Source organism: Aquila chrysaetos, chromosome 11, assembly GCF_900496995.4.
Source record: "Aquila chrysaetos chrysaetos chromosome 11, bAquChr1.4, whole genome shotgun sequence".
Taxonomy (NCBI): domain Eukaryota; kingdom Metazoa; phylum Chordata; class Aves; order Accipitriformes; family Accipitridae; genus Aquila; species Aquila chrysaetos.
Genome location: NC_044014.1, coordinates 1,915,001 through 1,932,322, shown reverse-complemented (window position 1 = coordinate 1,932,322; position 17,322 = coordinate 1,915,001). Strand labels below are relative to the sequence as shown.

Genomic DNA, 17,322 nt, shown 5'->3' with positions numbered 1-17,322 from the left:
TGGGCAAGGAGGGCTTGGCTTAGACCTCTGTAAAACAGTGAGTCTTCACCATTATTTCAGCAGGCTTCAGCCAGTAAATACTGGTTTAGAGCTGAAAACTAAAAGGCCTATGAGTACTTTTCCCATAAAAAACAACGTTTGTTTCTTCTTATGTTTTGATAAATAATAGGACTTTCTGAAAGACTCCTGCACAGCAGCTTCTCAAGGGTCTCCCGTCCATACTGACTATGCATGACACCCACCGCAAACCACAGCGTAGGGGTTGGCAGAAAAAAATACAGCATGGAAAGAGGGTAAAGCATGTCTCTGCCAGGCACCCTCTCCATCCTACCTGGGATCTGTCTCCTTTCTCTTGCAGAAGAGAATAGTAGCTCTTGCTTGTAGACGTCACTGCTCGATTTGCTGACCCGCTGTAATGGCCTTGACTTCTCATTCAATGGAAACGTAAAGCCAACAGGAACCATCCCGCGAAATGGAGTCCAGGTGGCAACGGAGCCATTCGGCAGCTCAGCCTGATTTGGGATGCAACGTGGCAAAAGCACCAAAACAAGTACCTGGTCCCCAAGTCATGCAGACATTCCACTGTGGGCCGAAAATAAAGCAGAACTGAATGAGAAACACAGACGCTGATCAATGGTTGAAGACCTCTGCCCTTGCAAGAAAACCCAACCCCTTTTTATCTGACATCCTTCTCTTATTAGAGTGTTTTGTGAAGATTTTGTTAGTCAATTTAACTAAAAAAGTTAAATAGTACATTTCTTCTATTTTCCTCCCTCCTCATTCAATAAAAAAGACTTATTCTATTGCTTCTGCAAGCACTTATCACTGATACTACCATGATCTGGTTGAGTAGTGATGAGTTGTATTACGGGGTAGTGTCGAGACAAACAGTGATGCTGTGGGAGAAGGAGCTGCTGTGGGGCTGTGGCCTCCTTGCAGACAGGACTCAACACTCAACCCCACCATGCTTCCTCCACCCCATCCTCTTTTCTGATGTAGAACAAATTTTGTGTCTGCACCTCAACACCCAGTTCTCCTGGTAACTCTGTTTTACCCTTTTCTGCAGATTTCTTTCCTTTCCTATTCCCCTCAGGTCATTAACCCATGGTTTTGGTATCTAGTTGCTCGTCTTCAAGATCTTCAGCATGGGAGGACACAGGTTTTATTACAGCTCTTCCACTACCAAGTTCCTCAACCTCCTCAGCAGGAGCAGGACATGAGCTGTATTGACCTTCTGGGTTTTGTTTTGGAGTTGATACCTTGTCGGCTTCCTTAAAACTTGAAAAGAAAGGTGGTAACCAAGAATTCTTTATTTCACAAAGTGCCTACAATTTCTGTTTCACAGATATCCAGGAAGAAAAGAAACCCTGAGCCCATTCAAAGCTGCTCTACCTGTGACCCATCCTGCCCCTACAGTCTTGTTCTAACATTCATCCAAAGATGTACCCAACTGCCCGTTCCATTTTAGGCGATGCTATGTGCTGGGTACATTTTGGAAACTTTTCTTCCCAATTAATTTATGGTCAGTGTTTTCCTCACACAGAGAATTTATCTGCTTAAATAAGTGTCTAAATCTATGAAGTCACTTTGCTTTGAGCCCCTGCCGCTCCCGTGCCCACCCCTTTCTGGCTTTACCCTGCTGAGTGACACGGCTCGGGTGATTGGTACGGAGACTGCGGTCGGTGGTCCTCACCCGGGGACCTGGCTTCACCCCTTGGTCCATCAGAGCCTCTGGCTCGTCCCTACACACCGCTTGGCCTCTGCTAATTTGTCCGGGCTGTGTCTTGAGGGATGAAGTAAGTGAGGGTGTAGTCGGGGAGAAATCTTGGAAGTCCTTTTAGAGATATTTTGGATACTATAGTGTTTCTTGGATTTGTGACTTGCTCTAAGATGAGACACACTGACAAACCAGGAAGGTGAAGAAGCACCGTGGCACAGCTCCTACCTTCTTTAGCTTTTATTTTCCTTTTTTCATCTGGCTACACTTGGTCTGCACAAATAGCCTTGTTAGGTGGTTATTAGAGGTTGTTTGTTTATTATTATTATTATTTCTACTCATTACAGTTTCAAAGCACTTTTGTGTCTGTGAAGCAAAATCCACAGCAATTGCTTCTTTTTCTCTCTTTTTTTTTTTTTTTTTTTTTTTCCTTTTTTAATCTTGGGACTAGAGCTGTAGTACGGAGGAAGGTGGTGACTGCAGCAGAACCGGTACCCAGGGCCCCCCCCCTTGCAAACCTCTGCAGTGGCACCGACGCCGGCTCGGGAGGTGACTCCACGTCCCGGTGCCGTCCTTCACCTGGCGAGGAGCGACCCGTGGGTCTGAGCCGTGGTGGCCAGAGCCCAAACCGCCCGGGAAGGCGGCGCTGAGCTGCGGCGCGTTGCCCCCCGCTCCAGCACCCTGCGCCTCGGCTGCGGCGCCGCAGGGGCAGAGCCGCCTCTGGGCGCTTGCTCCCACAACAGAACTCCGCAGCGCGAGGAGAGCCGTCGTTAAATACGGCTTTATTGGGTTTCGTTGTACAGGGGCTTTTTCACGTTTTCCTCCTCTCTCCTCTCCGTCTTCCCCTTGGTGCCTCCATCCTATGTTTCTTCGCAGATACAGGGCAACTTTCCAGTTCGTTGGCTCTAGTACCCAGACCAATTCCAGCCTCAGTTTCCTTTTTTTTTCTAGCTGGATTTTGCTTTCTCAGGTTTGACACAGTAAGCAATCTGTGGTTTTTGTCTGGCTGGAGCAGAGTAGCTTTCAGATCATTTCCTTGCACCCTCGCCACCCCCAACTTGGTCTGTTCTGGGGGTAGTTGCTGCCTTTTGTTACAAAGTCATTTCTGAAAGAGTTTAATTTACCTCAAGGTAAATGCAGAAAAAGAGTCACACAACAACTGAAATCCTCTAAAAACTTTGTGGGCACCAAAAATGTACCATTTTGCGACCAGTTAACCGCACCCTTTTTTTCACGATGCCCTTTCAGTACTAGTACAAAGTCAATAAAGAGGAAACAAAACCATTACGGTACAACTGTTGCTTTATTTGAATGTGTAAGAAATCAAAAAATCAAGACTGTATAGCCTCTATTGCTAACATCGTATTTCAACTGGACAAACTGCACTACCAATGTCACCAGCTGAAATGGGGTACCAGACCAGGAGGTCTCAAATCCTCCATCAGTTAATTTTGACCTGAGCGCTGAGAAATAATATTTGATTTCTTGTATGTAACAATGAAATTTAGCAGTATATATGAGAAAAAGAGATAGCTTGGGTTTAATTATTTAATACAATTTAAAGTTCTAGTATAGCTCATTTTATTTAGAACTTTAGTATTTTATGAAGCATCTGAGTAAAGATAATGATCACTTTTTAAATAATACACACCAACTTTTAAAAACTTTTTATTACTTGTGGACTTTAGGAACGTACCTCCTTCGTATACTTTTGTAGAGATTGTTTGCATACTCTGACTCCAGAGTGGGTGCTTTCTCTTCCTTTTCCTGTAAAACTTAGGGCAGTACATTGTATAATGACAAGTGACCAAAAAAAATCAATTTGTAATCTGATTTGAGGGTTTTGATTTCCTCTGATGAGTTTAAATTTCATTAAAAGCAACCTTATTCGAACATAAAAGAACTCCTTGAAGGGTAAAGCAGGGAATTGTCTCAAAGAGTATAAAGAATCTAAACTCTTTTGTGCTATTTATTCACGGCATTAATTGTGAGGTCCAACAGGCGGTGTCGGTTGGCAGATGCACCGTTATCGGCCCCGCGATCTGCACGAGGAGGGGAAAAAAAGCACAAGGGCTCACATTCAAAAATCGTTCTTTGGCGTATTGACACTTTAGTTATCAACAGCCCTTATTATCTGCTTAGCGGCGGATCGCAGCTTGCTGGTGACATAATAAGCTACAAATCACTGATGGGGCCTTTCTGCATTCTCCTAATTGTGTGTATTCTCCAGAAAAAAATTATCGTTGGGCCTCTTGTCTTGATGAGAAATTGACATTTTCTGGCGGAGCCTGGCGAGCACTATGTGGGGAGATAAGACTTATAGTTGTTTTAAAGGAGTGCAGCCATTCTTTCAGAGGCCTCTTTATTGCTCTAGTTGACCCACTTGATGAGTATGGATTTCATGAGGTCTTTTTCAGCATTTGAACTATAAAAGGTTCAGAATGACACCACCCCTTATAGACAAAAGATAACCTTGCCCTTTGAATATATTGATTCTTTATTAACTAGGCTGTTTAATGCAATGAAATGAGGCATTAGATTGAAGCCTATTTCAAGTGCTTTGAATAATCTTTAAAAGCTTGAAAGACTTTAAAAAGCTGCTCTGCAATAATTGGCATATACTTTTAGAGACTCTATTCCTTCATTTTGATTAAGGAATTTTTATCATCTTCCTATGTCTAAACTCACTATAGGCTGACACAACATATTTTCTCGCCAGGGCTATTACCAAGCTACAGATAGGGATGTGTCGTAGGTGGTGGCTTGCCCTAGGACTTGTCATTCCTAGCACAAAATGTATGGGTTTTCTTCTTTTGTATTTTCTTTGCATTGAAAGTTAGACGAACCATTTAGATGCTCATTATTCAAACCTTTGAAATAAACCTAAAAGGAAAAGTGCCAGTAGGCATCATGCAGACTTTCATCCCTATAAACCATCTTATTTTTTAGTGGGATGCATCTGATTATGCCACCGTTTAAACACGATACACAGATACATACTCAAAGTGGAACCGTTGTCAATGCATCATAATAATAATCATAATCCAAAGTGCTCTATATTTCTAACATCTGTTTTCATCAAACATAAAAACTATGGAAATACTGGAGAAGAAAGGCGACAGAGTTAAATATCCCAGTTTTCCTTCTTTGTAAATTGTAGCTACAGTAAGCTGCACCTTCTCATCACACTCCATTTAACTGCGGAAACACGGGGCGACGAAGGAGAGACTCCGGCATATGGCATGTCATTTGGCAGTATATACACACACACAAGCACATACATTTACTTTGCAGCTCGGAGTTTCTCAGTGCCCTCTTGAAGTTGTCAGCAGCCCTCTGGTTAACGACAGGAGAAAACTCACGTAACGAGCTCCCGTGCTTTACCGGGACGGGCACTTGGGTTGCTCTGCCTGCTGTGCGCGCAGCCAGACCCGAATTCCTGCACAAACGCCCTTTTTCTGGTGGCTGCGGTCACACACGACGATGCAGGCGCACACTCGGCACCCGGGGAAGGGAACTCGGACCTCTGCTTCAGGCTTAGCATTGTAACAGTCCAGAGGATGAAATATTTGTGTTCGGTAGTATAATTAGCAAAAGCATTTGCCTCCTTGTCAGCATTTAAAAGACGAGTACGTCAGCCGTCGGTGTCAAACCGCTGCACGGAAAATTTGGGTTGTGCTATGTTTAAAATAACTTTTCCTGTTTACAGACTTTTACAATATGATATTAAAATAGAAAAAAAAAGTAAAAAAATTACTCTACTGTTACCTTCACTTTACAAAAAGGGTGTCTGAAGCACAGTTTTGTTTAAATACTTCACCAAGGCTGAGCAACAAGTCATTGCCGCACTGCGGAGCAGAGGTCTCCTTCCTCATCATCCTCAGGGGCTGCCTGGGCTGGCTGTCCTGGGGCACCGAAAAGCCCACGTCAAGGATTGTGCTTTTTCTTAACCACGACATAACTTCGAATTCTGGTATTTAGAAATGAAACCCCCGGTGTTGCATTTTTTTGTTTTGTGTTTAGTCACTTTTTTAATAATCAAACCAGATAAAATTACTAAAAATGAAATTCACAGACAAGAAATACTTTAATTAAATATTGTGTAAAATGAACATTTTTTTATACAGTTAAATATATGAAAAAATGTACAGATAAAACAATCTTATTGTAGGGTCTTTAACAGTAAAATCTACCATTTAGTGAAGCTTTCCTTCTGGAGACAATGAAGCAATGAGTGCATTGACTAAGTAATCTAAAACACAAACAGATTGCATTTATGAAGAAACTTGCAAACTTTCTTAACATGTACACGTGACCTCTTCTTTAGAGCAAAACTTTACTTAGACAAAATATAACGGAGGCAATTCAGTTCCAAAGTGACTTCTCAGGCTTTTCCACTTAGCTAAGCCTTATTCCTTATCACAAAGGAAATGCGCACGGCATTTATCAGCTGTGATACGCTGTATCGTTCTTTTAAACCCTTTAATAAGCGCTTTACTAAAATGTGCATTTTTGCCCAGGAAGAAAAAAAAAAAAAATAATGATCCCTCCTTTTTGGTTAAAACTTTAATTCTGCTGCAGTTTGCAACATGTTTTGCAGTGCTGCGTTGGCAAACTATTTAGTGCAAAGTAAAAAAAAAAAAAAAACTCCACGTTTCTCTCTATGGATTTGGCACTAACAGCCACAATATACAACGGAGGTCATTCCAGTTTAAAAAGTACAGTCACCTACAGGTGTATTACAAAAAGTTCCATAAAAAAACCAATAAACCTAAATAAACAAACCCCAAACATTTAAAAATTATGTATGATCCCGATTTCATGTGAAACCTTTATCTTTTTTAAACAGTGCAGGGTTCAGGAGAATGCAGAGTGCAGCAGAAAATAGACACATAAAGGAGTGATATAATTGTACACCAGGTTTGTGCTTTTTTTTTTTTTTTTTTTTTTTACACCAGAAATCATCCAAATGAAGTAGTGATTAACAATTGTGGTGTAAGCCTGTGATAAAACAGCACAAAAGTTCTTCAAAGAAGTTCACTTTTAAGGCATCAGAGAAGTTAATGTGGCAAACGTTTTAATTAAAACATCAGAAGTGAATTTATTTTAAACTTTAGGCCTCTGAATTTTTCCAGTAAACACAGTTCAGCTATGTGGCAAAGTCATGGGTGGCAGCTAAAAATGACTTTTTACAATCTTTTAAAAAAAAATTAAAAAATTAAAAAAAGAAAAAAAAAAAAGAAAAAAAATGCAACCACAAAATAGATTCATCTTTTCTGTGGCTGTATCACATGCACATATTCTACTAGTATTCATTACAGCCATGTGGCACAATTTTGATTTGACTATACAACAAACAACTTTTTTTTCAAAATTATTTGTTCTGATAACTTAAAAATAATATAAAAATAAACAATGAATTTGACTTTTCCTCAAAAATTAAAAAAAAAAAAAGATGGAAAGTCTAAATAATAGCAACTTTATGAAGTACAAATGAAATGTACGGACACTAATTTATTTAAAAGAAAAACATGAAGGCAACGGTTCTTGGCTTAATGCTATTCTCAGCATCACAATACCAGGCCATGACAAAAACCAATACATACAAGAAAAAAAAAAAAAAGATGAAAAGCAATATACAAAATTTCAAAGATAAATACAATATTTATAGTTGATATGTTACAAAATAAATTCCCTTAGTGACTGCAAGTGTTTATGTGAAAGAAAGTGTTGCAATGAATAAGACTATTTTATTCCTTATAGGCTTCATAAGGAATAAAATTTGCTTTTCTAAATATTTAAGTGGATCTGAAAAAAATTCAAGACAAGTGTATAAATATTTAGCTACAACTTTGGCAAAATCACAAAAGTCTACAATTTTATAACCACATACAAAACACATTAGGGAAGAAGGATCTAGAAGTCAAAAGGACAATTTTCTGGTACAAGAAACATAGACTTCACAGTAGCCTAAGAATGCAATAGTATACAGTGCTAGCAAAAGTTGAAAAAATGTTGCAGATCACACTTGCTTAACAGGAAGCTCTAGCAGTGGAAGTATATTTTTTTTTACCAACAGACAGTAGCAATTTTTTTCTCTGTCAGTGTGCTTGTTGAAGGCAAGAGAATTCAATATCAAAGTTACAATTTCTAACTACAATAAGTTACAAAGTTCCATTTCATTAAGATGAAGTTAAGCAATGATAAACCCACCCGCGCCCACCCCCGCGCCCCGGTTTTTGTTTTTCTAATCATATATTCATCCTTTTTTTTTTCCAGTTTGATGGCTCATAACCTCCTTGGCCCCCTTTTTTCCACCACAAAAAAATATTTCACATTATAGAGATACACAACCATTGTGAATCTAGTTATGAGTACAGAAAAATGTTCGGAGGCATTTTTCATCAGTGTTTCATGATAATCAAAATGGTGCATCCACAAAGTTTCTCCCAACACATAGCAAGTACTAGACATAGCCAAGACGTAATCAGAAACTTTATACAAAATAGGCGTCGCTTTTTCCTTATTCTTCAGGACTGAGAAATGTGAAAATATGAGAAAAATTCAGTCAATAAAATGGAATTGTTCATGAAGAAGTAGGTTGTTTGCATGTAGATTCTTAATAGTTTAAATAAAATCTTTAAACAAAGTCTTTTTTTTTTTTTTTTTTTTTTTTGTAGCATTTCGATTTGTTGCTGATTCTGTGTGAAGATACTGTTTCCATCAGCATGTCTTAATATACTAAACTTGTCCCCTAAGCCCATCCTCTGAAGCTTGGTGCTACGGTAGGTAAACAAAAGTGACTTTACATTGGCGGGACTACAAGCCCAGACATAGCTAAAAGAAAAAGAGAAGAAAAATCAGCCGTTATTAGCACGCTCGTGTAAGGCACATCTGGTTCAAAGCCACCGCGATGCTCAGCACCGGCCCGGGCTCCTCCACGCCGCGCCACGGCATCCTCCGACCGAGGGACCGCCGACGCGCGCTTTTCCCAGCGAAACGCTCCGCGAGGGCTTCACGTCGCGAAAGGAGGCTGCGAGCGGGTTTTTTTTTTTTTTTGCGCGCACGGAGCATCCCGACTCCCGCGGGCACGGCGTCTCTCCCAGCGCGGGGCTAAGAGCGAGGCGGGGGTCAGGCTCCTGCCAGCTGAGGAACGACACGGTCACTTCTCGTCGTGTCGGGCATCCCTCGGGAACGTCCCCGCAGCGGGAAGCCCACCAACCACCGCTTCATGCCCAGACCTGGCACCTGGGCAGAAAACTTCCATTTCCACCGTTGTACTTTAGGGTAACAGCGGGGCTGAGCAAGCCAAGGGCTCTCTAAGACCAAAGCCAAGTCCACCTACGCTTGCTCTCAACTCTGGAGACCAAGCACCATCACAACTCATGAGATTAGTACCCCTGAGCAGCCGTCTCCTTTTTTTTTAACAGATAAAGACTGAGGTGCCAACGACTACCACGTTTTTCCTGGTTAACTCTTTGGTAGAAACAATTTAGACAGTCTTTAATTTTAGTGTTGTTTAATTTTTGCTATAATGATATTTCTCATTAATTTATGTACAACAGATATTAATAAATTTGTTCGTGTAGTGATGTGAACTTCAATTTCTCAGTTCATTAATTTCAACAATATTAATTTATTTCAGATTCGCCGTTACAGCTTGACGGTTTGGAAGAGCTGGGTACGTACACATGTCGTACGTAACACAACCTCCTACAGCAGCCAGCAGCGTGGTCGGCACGACCAGAATTGCTCCAACGGCTGCGACCGGAGCCCCGAGCAGCTCTGGTCCCGCCGGCGCCGTAGGCAGCTGTGCGAGCGGATGGGAAGGACTTGTCTGGGAATGCATCTCTCTAAAACACATCTCAAGTGATGCCCTTGAAACAGGTTCAAGTTTTCCAACTCTGCTACTTTTTTTCCCCAATAAGATGTACCAAATATGTCAAAATTGAAACGGAAGTTGTAATTTTGCTTAGTTCATAATACCGCATGTTTTAAACCTAAGCAGCGACCGAAGTTACAAAACATGACTGGAGAATAGCGCGTATATTGGCAGAGACCCTTCCTAGCCAAAACATTTACTTTCCTTATCGTATTTCCACTAAATCTCCCGCACTCCACACTACGTTAGCCCGGGCCAGCAGACGACCTAGCGCCAAGAGAGGTTTGGTTACATGGGATGCACCTGAACTGGGGGACGCGGGAGCTCATTTTGAGGTGCTGTTACGCTGCAATACAACCATCAGCTGCCCTGGACATCAAGATCACCACATGTCAACCCAAAATATAGGGTCTTCCTATCTTTTCTGGTTCAGGTTCAGCAGGCATCTGTCATCGCAGTCTATGTCGAGGTGATGGTAAGACGTAAAGGCTACGACTTGGAGCCAGCGTGAGACATGCTCTGCCAGCACACTAAGCAAAGTGCAAAAGTCCAGGACTGATCTGGACATTTGCTTCTTCAAAGAACAACATAGCAGAAAAAAAAAGTCCAGATTTTTTTCTTCCAGAGGTTGTGTGCATAAATTCCTTAATAAATGGCACATCATTTTTTGGCACTAATACCCTGCACATCTTAATCACACATTTATTGTAATCTCATGTTTGGCTTCTGCTGTGTGAAAATTTAGGTTGTCTGCTGCAGACTTTTCTGGGGAAAAAAAGTATGAATTCTTTAATTTAAGCTATTTAGCCATTTTTGTTGAATTCTGTCTGTGGCACAATGGGAGGGGGTGCAAATTTGGTGCCCCAGACATTTACTTTGCTATTTATTTTAGTAGCAACATTTGACAATTGTGAATTTCTGCAGTACGTTTCCTGCTGTGCAAATTGATACCAAATGCCTTCTTAAAGAAAAATCGGGTGGCTAGTTTTTTAATAACAATTTTAATAGTTTCATCCAGGGGAAGACCAGAAAATTAAGCAGGATGCAATTTTAAAAGAATATAGAGAACCTTTTGCTCTGCATTACAGTCATAAAGCTTAACAGAGAGCAATATCTTTCACAATCTATAAAAAGTAAATTACAGTTGAAAGCCAAATTTTGAACACATATTGTACTTCCAACTTCGCAGCGAGCCAGCACTTGCTCGCTAAAAAATTTATTTTATACCTTAAATGTCCATTGTTTTAAACAGGAAAAAGCCCTCTGCCCTAAGGAACCCATACGCTAGCATCCTGCTCTTAAAAAAAAAAGTGTAAGTACTTAACTTTCTGATCATAGACTATGCAATGGAAGTCATACAGAGTTAACAAGATTGTGGCTTTTTGGATAAGGCCCAAAGGCCCTTTTCTGTAGACTTACTCACAGGAGTGAGTCATACCCACAGGACAACAGAGAGAGGGGCATCTCCTCTGCGAGCTGCAGCTTCCGAGTTTTGACCCTAATTAGGGTATCGGTTGGCCGAGGACGGATGCGCAGCTGGCAGGGATGGCATACGAGTACAGCAAGGACGAAGACTACACGTTAGCTCTGGCTGACCTTTCCGAGATTTCCCCAGATTGTCTTCTTTTTTATTCTTTTCCTTTTCTTAACCTCCGTCTTGGATCTCTTTAGAAAAAAAGTGAATCCCCACGATGGCTATAGGCCTCTCCATGTTCACTCTTGGGCAGTAAGTCCCAAAACACAGAGTGGCTTTTTGGGGGACATGCTTACTAGCAGCAAGATTTTCCTTCCAGTGTGGTGGGCTCAGGTGGTCCCGATGTGATGTTACCACAAGCCAGAAGTTAGAGCAGCTCCACCTCTGCTTTATACTACATTAGAGAGACAAAACGGTCCATCTGAGGTCCAGATGGAGCTTCATAGTTCTGCTCCTGCTTTCTCACCATCTTAGATGTACCATGCACAGCATTTTTTCCACACGCAGACAAATCCTACAGTGGTTTACCCAGCACGGATGGGTGCAATTAACCCCCAAATCCTTGTAAAAAGGACTGCCCGTGCCTGCAGGGCTGTTACATGTCGGGTTTTGCCGTGCTTTCATCTGACTGTGCCCCTGCACAGTGCTAACAAACCCTCGTAGGAAAAACTGGGCTGCCTGGCCCCGTCGTGTTGGTGTGCGATGCCTTGCCATAGCCGGCTCAACCAGCTTCCCTGAAAACTATCCAACTGGCTTTTATTTCAGAACAGAGCTTACGTGGGGAAAGGTAACATAACAAGCAACAAGAGAGAGGATATCCTGCCCTGTGATTAAAAGAGCACGTCATCCCTTCTTATCCAGGTTCATAAACTGCAGGATTTACCGTAGATACAACAACAGTGACCATGAGCTCCTACTTCTGTCTTGGCTTGACTAAAAGTATGTGACTGTTCCTAACAGTGCAGACTCCTCAGCTGTCACTCAGCTCCGTCACATCCCGCTGTATAATGAGGCTCTGTACTTGAAGATCACCGAAAAATTTTAGCTGTGTTAGACCACAGGTCTTGAATTCCGTATTTTAATTTAAAGTAGAAAATGTGCTGATCAGAAAACTCTCGAGCTGCTTGTACAGTGTTCAGAAAGCAACTAATTAAACTTTACAAAGGGCTCAATGTCAACAAATGACTAAGAAAATAGGAAGAAGGAAGCAGAAGCCCCCTAAATAACTGTACAAGTAAAATACAGTGTAAGTAAGTATCTATCTATCTCCTGCATTGCTGGCTTTGCTTCATGATGTCTCATGAAGGAAGCATATGACAAATTCATCCCTGTCTTGCCACTCAGTTCTGGCTGCAGTTCAATTCAAGGCACTGGTTGAGATCTGTGAGGACAGCTGGGTGAAGTGTTGTCAACCTGAAGCCATTCGTGAGTTCAGTCTGAATTAACCCAACAGCTTTGGTTGGAAAAAATGATGGTGCCTCTCTGCTGTGATGATAAAGGAATGCACCAAGGATGTATCAGATGCAATTTGATTTTCTCCTCAGCCCAAGGGGACCTGAACCCACATATTTTACCTTTCGCTAGAGTACCCTAACTCTCACGATACAGAGCATCACTTCGTGGTGCCATGCTACTTTGCATAAATAACTCAATTTTTTGTCACAAGCCCGGAACTCAGTGCTCTAATTACCAGCCCAGAAAATTGTTCTTGCTACTTCTCTGGGTCATTTTGCTCAACACAAAATGATTCAGTTTAGCTGCTTCAGCCGGGTGAGGAAAACATGACAATTTATATATGTATTATTTTTTTCCAACACTTCTATTCATTTCCAGTTTGGCTGCTGAACCAAACCCCAAAGTTTCTGCACATCCCTACATCTGGACACCTTTTGTGTTTGAAGTTTTTGGTGCTCAGCGGGGTAGGAACAGCCGGGTGAGGCAGCAGCGCAGGTCTCGGGGGCACCTAACCTAGAGCTTTAGCAACACCCATGGGATGCTGGACTTGGCTAGGGGTGACACCAGGTCTGCTCCTTGGGTTGCAGCATCCTAAAATCAGGGGTTGAAGGGATCGTTAGGCCTTCACTGGGCTGTCTGGGCATGGAAAAAGCTTAGTCCAGAGCAGGGCTGGGCCTCAGCCTAAGAGCTGACTTCATGACCTATTTAACAAAATCAGTATTGGTCGATTCGAAGTTGTCTACCGGGCGTTTATACAAAAAGCATTTTGTACCTGAGGGTGAAGATGTGTGGTTACTGGGGGCTTGGGGAGGTGCCAGGGGAGATTGGGTGCTCGGTGCAGGCATTTAGCCTGCCCAGTTCTTCTGAAAACCCCACTTTGCAGTAATCTAGACCTTTTAAGCACCTGAAACCTTGAATATCTGATGGGAAGCCCTTTGTTTACATGCTGAAATTAGAGAAGTTTAGATCATTTTAATTTAGCTCTGTAAATAGTTTTATTTTTCAGAGTAAATCAGTATCAACAAGGTAATGAGAATATATATATAAAAACACTTGCTTCAGAATAGCTGCCTCAGATCTAAGCCGTGTGTTACCATATTTTATTATATTTTATTTTATTTTTTTTCAGGATCTACTTTTTATACTAGTGTCTTTTTATAAAAAGAGGAAAGTAGGACACTGGATTATTTTATGAATGGATAATCTTTTCTAAGAATATTGCTTATACCTGGTATAGTTTTCTACTCACAGTAACATAGTAAAGCTTCCACTAAAGACATAGGCAATGACAGAAATTGTTAATCTAATTATCCTTTTCTTTAACATCCATCCTACAATAAGATTTGTGTAGCTGGATCCTCAGCCCTTCACTGACCTGAGTGCATAATAAGCTCTTAGATGCTTCTTTGGGCCAAGAAATTAATAACAAGCTACAGGGACATCCATTTTGAGATCCTGGTCTCAAATGGCCTGGATTTGGGGTGGACAGACAGGTCTGTGGGATTATGTCTCTCCAAAGTGCCTTAAGCTGGAGAGCACAAAATGCAGGTGTCCAGAATTAGTCCGGCAAATCAGAATATCTGTCTTCATCTGTTTGCCTGTGAGTGCTCATCATATTATGGCTATCATGGTAATGCAAAGAATAAATAATACTGCGCTACCTACATTTTAACTAAGAAAGTCAAGAGGAGTGACGACCTCCGGGGTAAGAGTGTCTGCAACCCTTTCTGATCTCCATGGGATTTGAAGTGCTTCAACTTACTGCAATGTGCAACAAGGCTTATGATTTGCAAAACAGAGGCAAACAAAACTTTTCAACGATACTAACGCATCTGACAATATTATCTTTAAAACGTTAAAATATGCCATAAAAAGGAAGACTTTTTTGTTCATATTTTTATTCTTCCACCAAACGTACACTGTACCATAATTCCTCCTGCCCCAGTCCCAGCAGGTGACCAGGGAAATTCTGCAACTGATTTATAAATCGTCCATTACACTACCCCCACGAAATCACAGAGATTAAAAAAATGCAGAAGCTTAAAATTGCCTGCCTCAATTAAAATATTTAGTTGCTCATTTAGGGAAGTAACCACTTAAACACCACGGTAAGAGAGTGAGCTGGGACCAACAGAGCATACAAACTCACTGCACAAGCGGCTAGCTAGTCCAAGGGAAGGTTAGTTCCCTGAGTAAGAGCTTAATGGATTTACACTGATTTGACATATTTTAAAATAACTATTGCATCCTATGTAAAATGAGGAAATCGCACCACATCATGGTTTTAAACAGCCATAGAAATGCGTTCAGAAAACATATAAACGCAAGGAGTACATGAACCCTCCCAGAAGCATTCAGGGATACAGTCTTACTTTAAAATTTAAGGCACGAATTCCTAAGGGAAATTGCCAGAAGAACAGCTAGTGTTTTCTCTAATGCAAGTATTAAAAATGAACTAAGATTTGCTTAAAATCTTAGCATACCATTCATGCTACCCTGTTTCTTCTCCTGCTTTTGCATCACTATGAGAGCACCGGAGACCTAAAAATATAGCGAGGTACCTTTCTCCAAAATAAACAACCAGGGCTTGAGTGTATGCACCAAAAAAGCAATACACAGAAAATTGAGAGAGATCCAGCTCACCTTGAAGTCCATTTCCATTTGCACTGGTGCAAGATGGTGGAGGAGAGGCTTGGGGCCTGACAACAGGAGCAAAGGCGCTCTTTTGTTTCACTGCAGAGATGACATTGGCAGGTGAGAATGAGAAAATGCCGTGTGTACTGCTACAGTTTGAAGGGAGGGTGACCGAAGAGGCTGCCATGGTAGGGCTTGACGGCACTACTGCAATAAAGCAAAAATAATCAGGACTCAGATTGAGGTTTTCACGGCAAACACGGAAAAGAGAGTGATAGGGCCTTGCCTCTTAATATATATATATATATATAAAAAAATATATATAAAAAAAAAAAATGAAATGCCTTGGCTTGGCCACTCTCTGGATAACAGGCAAACTCTTTTGTGTTGGACTTTTGTTACAAATTGCGCAGTCCAATTTTTTTTTCTATCTGAGATTGTATTATGGCACAAACAGATCAATTTATTATATTCATTTTTACGTCCAGCCTCCAGAGTCACCCCTCCTTTTATCCAGTAGCTCACAATATAGGAAATCAAAACAATGCAAGTATTTGATTTTGTAGTAAATATGAATCTATATGATGATGTGTTACCAAAAATAGACACTTACTGCCATAAGGAGAGTTAGCTGAGGAGCCATTAAGAAATCCAGGGGAACCTGGTACACCTAGATTGGGCATGCCGGCATTGCCATATCCATTCATGCTATTGCTGACTGTGTTGTAATTGGACTGCTGAGGAGTACTGCTGGGAACATATCCTCGCGGGGAAACACTGCTTGTGTTGCGACTGTAACCTACTGTGTTAGAAACCCCCCCACCCCAAAAAAATAATGTTATTTTATAATATAGACTTAGGGCTGGGGGGTTTCCTCATGCAGCATATATTACACAGTTTTAATTGATTGCACAGCTTTGCTCTAAGTTGCCTCTTACTGCCCTATCAACTCTTGCAGTTTGAGATAACCTTATCACGCCAACCCTACTTAAATCATCTGCGAGCACTCTATGTTGTCTCTCCTCTTAGCACAGACAGCCAACAAAAGCTCTCTTCGATCCAGCTGTGTCAGGTGCCTTCACGTTTGTCTTTAGGAGCAATTATCAACAGGCTCGAGTCCCGCTTTGTACCAACACACTGAATGAACTTTCAGCCTCTCCAGACCTTCAAATGCCATAGCTGACAAGAAAAACTTTTTTGTTGCGGTGATTTACTTTAAAAGGCTGTTTTGGGCTCTTCATTTTATGACTGATAGTTTTACACTAACAACAAGCTCGTACTTTCATAAGGTGTAGCCATCAGTGAAAACTAATTCAAGATCAAGTACAGAATTTCATAAGGCTTATTAGCTTGGAAAAAGCATTAAAAGACGATCTTTTTAGAAGAGGAAACATAGCAGAATCAGGATTTTAAACAACAATTTGTTCCTATCTGAGCAATCAATTTAATAATTATGTTGCAAGCAAAAAATATGGGTTTGAACATATCTAATAATCCTGTTTCCCTCCTTTCATTAGTATCAAAATTAATTTTAAATGCAATACGCTACATGCATTTTCAATTACAACAGGTAAATTAAATCAACTATTACTTTTATTAGTAACATATGTCACACATGCCTATAAACAAAGTATTTTAAAATCACAGACATCAAATTAGATTTATCTGTGTAAATATTCCAAAACCAGGTGGAGATACCTTGACGTAATTATTTTATAAAAAACATACACGTTGTATATTTACTGTGAATAATAAAGAGCTTTCTACACTTTGCCAATTTTTTTTTTTCCACTGGAGATGCTTTATGATAACAGTAAACGAAAGAACAGGAAGAATTAAATATTAGGAGAAAGTTAAAGGCGGCATTTCATTACACGATCAGACATACGACTACGGGGAGAAAAAGAGGTAGAACACAGCAGTGACATCAGCTCGTATTAATAGGCGCTGGCCAAAAGCAGTCAACAACGTGAAGGATTAACTCTTGAAATCCCACATACCTTGGTCGTTCGCTTGTGATGTTTCGGAAACATTAACGGCGAGCTGGCTGCTGAAGGAGTTCACTCCCATCATGCCAGTGTGAGCAGGAGTGTTGGCTAGAGTGGGGATCTGGTTGTGATTGCGTGGCACACTGTATAGCGCTTCAGCAATGTCAGCTGC

At 41.0% G+C, this 17,322-nt stretch overlaps 2 protein-coding genes across 16 annotated transcripts in view; one reads left to right on the top strand and one right to left on the bottom strand.

Moving 5' to 3' along the window:
• The window catches only part of MGMT (O-6-methylguanine-DNA methyltransferase), a 204,758-nt gene extending 196,261 nt beyond the window's left edge, over positions 1-8,497 (top strand). Inside the window, exon 11 of the transcript XR_005933535.1 lies at positions 8,398-8,497. The gene's annotated coding sequence lies outside the window, so the exon portion shown is untranslated. The remainder of the gene's footprint in view (positions 1-8,397) is intronic.
• EBF3 (EBF transcription factor 3) overlaps positions 5,789-17,322 on the bottom strand; it is a 122,752-nt gene continuing 111,218 nt past the window's right edge. For 4 of the 15 annotated variants that reach the window (XM_030030013.1, XM_041127286.1, XM_030030014.1 and 1 more), the window contains exons 13-16: positions 17,163-17,322; positions 15,776-15,964; positions 15,172-15,261; positions 5,789-8,554 (exon numbers count right to left, since the gene is read on the bottom strand). The exon at positions 17,163-17,322 is cut by the window's right edge and continues 18 nt beyond it. In XM_030030013.1, the coding sequence (XP_029885873.1) occupies positions 8,523-8,554; positions 15,172-15,261; positions 15,776-15,964; positions 17,163-17,322 (471 nt within the window). In that variant the 3' untranslated portion in view covers positions 5,789-8,522. Of the gene's footprint in view, positions 8,555-15,171; positions 15,370-15,775; positions 15,965-17,162 lie in introns of all 15 variants that reach the window. The other 11 variants (XM_030030007.1, XM_030030008.2, XM_030030011.1 and 8 more) reach the window with 3 other exon arrangements.